The sequence below is a fragment of the Monoraphidium neglectum genome, assembly GCF_000611645.1.
Source record: "Monoraphidium neglectum strain SAG 48.87 unplaced genomic scaffold scaffold00129, whole genome shotgun sequence".
NCBI lineage: Eukaryota > Viridiplantae > Chlorophyta > Chlorophyceae > Sphaeropleales > Selenastraceae > Monoraphidium > Monoraphidium neglectum.
Genome location: NW_014013499.1, coordinates 1,466 through 9,538, shown reverse-complemented (window position 1 = coordinate 9,538; position 8,073 = coordinate 1,466). Strand labels below are relative to the sequence as shown.

At 61.6% G+C, this 8,073-nt stretch overlaps 2 protein-coding genes across 2 annotated transcripts in view; both read right to left on the bottom strand.

Moving 5' to 3' along the window:
- Positions 1 to 454, bottom strand: part of MNEG_1316 (hypothetical protein) — a gene marked incomplete at both ends in the record, with an annotated part of 3,672 nt that extends 3,218 nt beyond the window's left edge. Inside the window, one exon of the mRNA XM_014050197.1 lies at positions 94 to 454. Coding sequence (XP_013905651.1) covers positions 94 to 454 — 361 coding nt within the window. The remainder of the gene's footprint in view (positions 1 to 93) is intronic.
- Positions 455 to 2,508: 2,054 nt separating this feature from the next.
- Positions 2,509 to 8,000, bottom strand: MNEG_1315 (hypothetical protein; the record flags this gene model as incomplete). Its single annotated transcript, XM_014050196.1, has 14 exons — positions 2,509 to 2,664; positions 2,886 to 3,030; positions 3,410 to 3,588; positions 3,987 to 4,159; positions 4,500 to 4,674; positions 5,008 to 5,106; positions 5,333 to 5,433; positions 5,605 to 5,692; positions 5,970 to 6,032; positions 6,248 to 6,413; positions 6,622 to 6,833; positions 7,094 to 7,256; positions 7,602 to 7,767; positions 7,994 to 8,000. The coding sequence occupies 14 exons, from the start codon at positions 7,998 to 8,000 to the stop codon at positions 2,509 to 2,511; spliced, it is 1,893 nt and encodes a 630-aa protein (XP_013905650.1).
- Positions 8,001 to 8,073: the final 73 nt, after the last annotated feature.

Sequence of the window (8,073 nt, the reverse complement as noted above, 5' to 3'; positions counted from 1 at the left end):
CCCCCGCCTTATTCTACCGCCGAACCTGGCCACCGCTAACCCCACCCTACCCTCTTGCCCCCCCCCCCCTGTTGCCAGCCGGCCATGACTCACCCCAGTCCACCATGACCTTCTCCATTGGCATCGGCCCCTCGTACCCCTCAGCCGGCGTATCAGTGCGGAACGCCCAGCCGCCGCTGTAGTACTTGCGCGGCACGCCTTCCCCTGTCAGCAGCACCTTTGTGGCGGCCGCCACGGGCTGCAACTGGAACTCGATCCCCGCCTGCATCGCCGCCAGCTCTGCGGGCCCCGCGAAGCCCGCGGGGTGCAGGAACCCGCTTGTGCTGTTAACCCGCGGACGGAAGGATTTGTAGCGCTTTCGCAGGAAGCGGGGAGCGGCCGTCAGGGCTTTGCTGCGGATATCCTCAATGACTTTAGGCGCCAGCTTGGGAACGGGCTGGGACACAACGGTCATCTGTGTGGGTGCGTGGGTGTTCGTGGGTATGATGTTCTGGGGTTAATGTGAGGCTGGGGACTGCTGATGGGGTCCGTGCGTGGGGTGTTGATAATGCGTGGGGTCCTTGCAGTGACTCACGCAACTGCGGCGGTCAGCTTGGCACTCTATTGAATTGTGGGATTCAGCAACTTGCTGCAGCTGCCCATCAGCGCGTCTGATGGCTTGTATTGTACGCCTTGCCCGCTGCGCAAGGGCTACCAGCCCCGCGGGGCCGCAGTCCCTGCCACATCCTCTACTTTCCCTGCTTCAGCCCACACCCCAGCAAGCTCACAGCTCGCCTAGCCGGCACCCCCAAGTCCACGCAAGGCCCCCGCACCAGTGTAGCCCCGCCGCTGGCATCCTTGTAAAACGCAGGGACCAGGGCGGACACCTGCTCCGTGCAAAAGCCAAGCTGGAAGTCCATCGGCTCAACATAGCCCCCGAGCGACGAGATGACGTCAGAGCGCGCGATGCTTGCCGCCTGGACTGTGCCGTCCCCTGCCCAGCTGGGGCTGTCCACCACAGGTTTGTGGGCCTCGCAGCAGGCCTTGAGCTTGCGCACGGACGACAGCGGGATGTCACCGCACATCACGATTTGCCACTCGCTGGCGCATTCAGAGAGGTCGATCTGCGGGGCGGTATTCAAAAGGACGGCTATCAACTTGGCACCCAAAGTCTGTTGATAGGGGTGCGATTGCCGGGTGCTTGAGGCGACGCTGCAGCAGGGCTGCGGGTTTGCAGAGCTGCGACACGCCACCCCATGACGTCAGGGCAGGGCCCAAGGTCCGACAGCAGTTCCCAAAATTCCTTGATATCTCCTTCATTGTACCGACGAATACACTGCCGCTGAGGAGACCAGGCCAGCGGCCCCACTGCGCACCTGACCTCGCGCGAAGGCGGCCGGTGCGTGCAGCAGTAAGGCGAGGACCGGCAGGACGACCGGGAGGACCCCGGCCATGCTGAGCCGCATCACACAACTTAATTTTCTCAATCTCGTGTTCACGACGTTATGTAGCGGAAATAGCTGGCGTACCTCCCCGGCCCAGAAAAAACTGCCCCGCGACCGGTGAGCCGCGTGCTGGCCTGGTGCCTGTGGCCTGGATCCTGCAATAATAAAAGAAAACGACAATATATAATCAACGCCAAGGTTTTCTCAGTGCGCCTCTGCCCAGCCGGTCCGGCAGAGGCGCTGCCTCTCCAGCCGCCATAGACACGGCCGCAGGAGCTGTTGGCCCTCTGCCTACAGAAACAGCGGCACACCAGCCCGGCATCCAAGATGACGCTACATTGAGTCATGATCATTACCTCACAGCTTACCAGATATGGGGCTGACGGGGTACGCGCACCGTGCACACATGCGCGGACAGTGTGATAAGGACATTTGCGGACCCAGACCAATCACATCCACACATCTGTCCCCAAGTGCTTTGCCACGCAGGCTGCTATCCGATTGACGACATGTTCATTGGAGACCAGTTCAATACGTTGAAGCACAAGCAGCGCCACGTCCCCCGACAATTGGTCTGGAATGCTGCTCTGCCAATTACAACCACCTGAAGCCACCATCCTTTCAGTCCAGTTTCAACAAAAGCGCGGGCGAATGGCCCACCAATACGAATTCGATGAAATCTCAATCCATCTACCCGTGCAGCAGAGTCCTGTCATGTATGACGCGGTGGTCGATTAGGGCTCCATGAACTGGAACAAAACGCCCAAGGCGGGCCGGTGCATGTACCGACGGGCCAATGCCACGCCGACGTCAAAGAAAGGGAAAGGCTTTGTTGTCTTGCTGGCCGCCTTTTGACGGGTGCGCTCAACGGCTGGCAGATACAGGCGCCTCGGCGGCGCGTCGTGAGGCATGCGTGCATGCGGTGGGTGTATGCTTGCATAACATGCACCAGTCAACGACACAGAGTAACGAAGCCATTCTGGCGCTGTGGCCCCAATTGCTACACAACACACTCACACACACACACACACACACACACACACACACACACACAACGCAACACATTACAGTGCCAACAAGGCGCTCAGTCACCGGCCTTGGCCCCTATTGCGCGCGCAAACTTTATGAACACCTCCTCCAGGGTGGCATTGGCCACCCCCCAGTCCAGGACCTGCAGTCGGCCGGCGCTGGTGTCCGCCTTGGCGTCGGCCATGGCAGCAAACACGCCGCTGAGCGAGACCTGCGGGTGATAAGGAGTTCAAGAGTCCGTGGGTTTCTTCGCAGGCGGCTGGAGGTATTGGATGCTTACGCTGAAATGTGCACCCATGCTTCCGTACAACGCATTGTCCGCACTTATGTCAACACAAACTTGAACACGCGCGCACGCACAGGCAGCCCAACACACACGTGTGCATAGGCGCGTGCCACCACACGCATACCACCCCGGCCACCCCCCCCCACCTCGTCGCTGGGCAGCTCAAACTTGAGGGTGCTGCTGACGCTGTATGTAAGCCGCGCGCTGGGCGCCAGCCGCTCGACAAACGCGCGCGCCTGAGATTCCTGGCCGGCCGCCACTGTGAGTGTCATCACCAGGTAGCCCCCGTACCTGTGTGTATGCATGTGTGTGCGTGCGTTTGTGTGCTAATGAGTGAGTGTGCATGCGCGTGCGTGCGTGCGTGCGTGTGTGTGTGTGTGTGTGTGTGTGCGCGAGCGGGCGCATGTGAGCGTGGGCATAAGGGGTGGCAGTTGGGTGGAGTCAGGCTTGCCCTGAAGAGAGTGGTGCTGCTGTGCTGGAGGGGCCGACACGACACAGTGCTTCAGGAGTGTCAATGCCACGGCCACCACCATCAACGAGAGCAGGGCTTCTGAAATATATTGGCCGCACGGGAGGGCTTGTGCGGGGCCACAGCAGGCTGCCACGCCGCTCGCCCCTGAACGAAGCTTCCCATCCTCCCCCACTTCCCTCCTCACGGCCCCGGCCCCACCTGCTGGTGATCTCCTTGGGGTTGCCGATGCAGACCAGCCGGCCGTCCACGAATATGCCCAGGCGGTCGCACAGGGTCTCGGCCTCCTCCATGGAGTGCGTGGTAAGCACGATGGCGCGCCCGGCCTTGTTGCTCTTGACAACATCCCACAGGTTGCGGCGAGAAGCGGGGTCCAGGCCCTGGGGGGATGGGGCGTGGAGCAGGAGCCGTGGCGGAGAGGGAGGAGGGGCGAGGTGTGGTTAAGTGGAAACAGGATGCTGAAGCCAGCAGCACGGGCAACACTGGCTGCTGCAGGGGGATGGGGGGGCCTCAGAGGGGGTGCGTGCAGCCAAGACTCTGGATGAACAGGATGGGTGGGGCGCGTGGGTAGTGACAGCCGCCGACGATTGAGCCAGCCCAGTGAGGAGTCGTCGCAGCAGCACCAAGCAAACCACGATCACCACTTGACAGCCATTTCTTATGTGTACAGCCGTCCTGATACATGCAAGCGTCCAAGCAGACACGCTGGGCCACGCCAGACATCCCATTCATCAAACAAACGACACAACTGCGGGCCTCAGTCCGGCAGACCCCCCACCGTTGAGGGCTCGTCCAGGTATGCCACCAGGGGGTCCCCCATGAAGCTGATGGCCACGCTCAGCCGCCGCTTCATGCCGCCGCTGTACTGCTGCGCCTGCTTGTCGCCCACGCCGCCGTTCCACAGGTTCACGGACCGCAGGCCGTCCTCGACCGCGTCAGAGAGCTCCTTGCCTGGCCAGTGGGTTGAATCGTCATGTTGTTGCAGGGGCGGGTGTTGTGAGGGGATGCGCTGTGCGTGTACTCACGTGCGTGCACAAGTGCGCGTGAACGAGAGCTGTTCTGTGCTTGTAGCAAGCAAGACACAGGGTCGCAGCCTCGCCCGCGGCTTTGGCAAATAAGGGCATCCAGTCTCAGGGCGGCCACGCTCCAAAGCTGAGCGCCGGCCCCAATACCCAGACGACCACCACGCGGAAGGACGGCCCTTCCACGATGACGGCCTCGCCTCGCGACCCCTCCAACCCGCGCTCTGCCCATCCCCTCAGGAATCCTCCAAGCCGACGCCGCCGCGCACCGTCCAGGCCCTTGAGGCGCCCGTAGAAGGTGAGGTGCTCGCGCCCCGTCAGCGTCTCCCACAGCAGGTCGTGCTGCGGGCAGACCCCCATGAGGCTGTAGATGGAGCCCATGTCGCTGCGGATGTCGTAGCCGCCAATGAGGGCGGTCCCGTGGGTCGGCTCAAGCAGGCCCACCTGGAATGTGTGTGTGTGTGTGTGTGTGTGTGTGTGTGTGTGTGTGTGTGTGTGTGTTTGTGTGCGTGTGTTTATGATTGTGGGTGTGATTGTGTGTGATTATGTATGTGTGAATTTGCGACTTTGGTATGTGGAATAATTGTGTCAGGAGCAGCGTGACGCGGCCCAGCTGGTGACCTGGGGCTTTGCTGTGGCAGGTCATGCAAAAGTGGGCACCCCAAGCCTGAGTAGGGCAAAGCAACTCAATAGTGAACCCCAGGTGAAGCGACCCTCCTGCGATGGGAAAGCGCATCCGCCCGCCAAGTCCCCAGGAATTGAGGGGTCGGCCCGCACCATCATGTTGATTGAGGTGGACTTGCCGGCGCCGTTGGGGCCCAGCAGGCCGAAGCACTCGCCCTTCTCTATCGCGAGATTGAGCTGGCGCACAGCCAGCTGCAGCAGGGCGAGAGGGGGAGGCATGAGCGTGATGGGTGTGTTAGCCTTGTGTAAGCAAGCAAGGAATGTATGTGTTAATGGATTTACCCGCGCGATTTGCACAGGTGCGCATTGCTTGTGTTATCAGGACTTGCGCACAACACGGACACTTACACGGCCACATCCACATACATGCACACTCACAAATACACGCTGATGCGTGTGCGCGCGCGCCTGGCCGCACCTTTGGCGGCTGCCCGTCCTGCCCCGGGTAGATCTTCTTGAGATCCCTCACAACAATGGGGTTGCCGGCATAATCCACCAGCCCAGACACACGGGCGTGCTCTGCATGCACGAGCGGTTAGAATAAATGTGATTTACACTGCTCGCAAGGGATCGCAGCTCGTCATGTGCCCAAGGGGATCAGATGTGGCCAGTCGCGGCCACCCCGCGTCCCTCCCACCCTCGTGCGCACGGACCGCCAGCTTGCTGGACCTTGAGGCGCGCCCGACCCACCCGCCGCAACGTCCGCGGCTTCGTCCTGCGCGGGGGCCACCTCCTGAGCCTGGATGTTGAGCCGCGCGTTGTCGGCGTCATGGCGGGCCTGAGGTGGCGAGAGCGCGCGGTGGTGGTGACTCTCTCTGTCAAAGGGCGCTGCTTTAGCCCACAGCCGGGCGGGGTGAAGGTGGGGGCGATATGAATACGCCATCCGTCTAGCTGACGCGCTTGTTTGGGGCCTCGTGGCGCGACAACCGAAACAACGGGCAGCAAACTTGAACTGGAAGCCAGGCCATGATACAGGCACGGAGTGCTTGTACAGGGCAGCCACATTGTACCCTGTTGCCTGAGCCCGCCACGCCTGCACTACCTCCTCCCCGCACCTTGCGGAACCGGTCCAGGAAAAACAGCGGGTGCCGCCTATTTCCAGTCCCGCTGGCAAAGACCTGACGCGGGCAGATGGCGTCGCATTTGTTGGGGTTGAGGTGGCGAGTCTAGTGCAAAACAGAAGTGTTTGACGTCAGTGGTGCGAAACGTGCGGGACACTGAATCATGTCACGACAACCAAACCCTACCCCACACCCTTCACAGCCTGCTGCGCCTTCTGCGCCCTCCCGCACCCGTTCCGCACCCGAACGACCCCCCCCCTCCACCCCCTCACCTGCTCCAGGTACCAGGCCAGCCCCATGAAGACCCACCACTCCAGGGCCAGTATGATGTAAACCGCCACCAGCCCGTTCTTGGGGTCTGACAGGTTGGAGAACTTCATGCCGTATGAGTCACGGTACACTGCCAGGAAGCTGTACTCACCCAGCTCAAACAGGCCCCTGGTGGTGGCGATGTGTGTGTGTGGGGGGGGGGTGTGAGGAGGAGAGAGAGAGTGTGTGTGAGAGAGGGTGTGCATGTGAGTGACATGGGCGTGTGCGCACGCGGAAGGCCGCTGAAGCGCACCCGCCTCAGTCTTGACGGCAGCTGTCAAGACAGGCCTGCTGCCCAGCCCCGCCTACCCTGCCCCCTTGCCCCCTGCACGCCCACCTGAAGAGTGAGAAGGACGGCACCAGCTCGACAATCGTCATCCACCAGAACCCCGCGCCCATGAGCCTGGCGAGCAGCAGGCTGCCGATGAGGCCGGTCCCGAAGACAACCAGGTACGCAAATATGGTGGCCGTCTTGGCGGATGAGAAGAAGCAGGAGAGGAGGAAGCTGAGCGCGATCATGTTGTGGCCAAAGATGGCGTACAGGAGGATCTGGAGGTTTTGGTGGGGGCGGGGGCGGGTGTGGGGAGAGTGAGGCAGGGAGGGAGGGTTGAAGGGAGGCAGTCAGGCGGGCAACGTGCAGGACGGAGTGGAGAGGAGGCTGCTGTGTTGTGACGGGAGGCGCCGCGCGGCTTTTGAATGGCGCACAGCCAACAGCACGACCACACGTGCGCCCAGGACGCACGCAATCCTGCGATCTTACGCGCAGCAACACGCATGCATGCGCACGCGCCCACCGCGCCGGGCCCCACCTGCACCCCGATGTTGTTCTTGATGAACATGTTGAGCCTTATGAGGGACCCAAACACGATGAAAACAATCATGTATAGGACGTACAGCGCGTAAAACCAGGTGTAGGTCACCAGCCAGTACGCCCCGTCACCCAGGCCGTGCATCTTCATCATCATGCGCAGCCTTGGGGAAGGGGTGCGGGGTGCGGAGAGGGGGGCGGGTGAGGATCAGGGCGAGGCGATGGCGGCTCTTGGCGGCCGGGTCACCCAACACAGCGCAGAGGAAGTGGCCTCGACGGCACGCTTGGCACTCCAGCCTGGGTGGTCGCCATCGCGCAAGGGCCAGCCTCCCCGCTCTCAAAGTCTCGTTGCCTTGCATGCTTCCCCCCATCAATGCATCATGCCTTACCTTCCTCTTCCTTGTGCATGCACACACACACACACACAAGCGTGCGCGCGCGAGCACATGCACACGCAAATAGAGCACACACACATGCAAATAGAGCGCACACAATACAGCCCTCCCCACCTCTTCTCCTTCTCGTAGACCAGCTGCATCAGGAATATGGGCAGCAGCATCTGCACCACCCAGGTGAAGAACAGGGGGCCCAGCAGGCTGGAGAAGTCCAGGCGGATCTGGCTGGCCGCCTTGGGGGTCTCCTGCACGCCAATCAAGTTGGCCGTCGTGTTGACGCCTGCAACACAGGGGGGGGGGACGCGTTGGTGGGGGTGGCCATGGAGGGGTTTGGGAGGAATGTGCGGTGAAGGGGAGGACGTTGGTCGTCAGAACCAGGCCTTAGAGAGGTATCTCAAGAGATGACCTTGGCGATTCATCTCCAGGACGTCCTGGTCCTGCTATTTGCGATATCACAAGCATACGCGCTGCACAATTTGAGATGCTCACAACAAGTATCCCACAACCCTGCATCTCCACCACCGCCTCTCTTCCTTTCACTGGCCGGCCCCCCCTGCACCCTCCCCAAACCACCCTACACCACCCC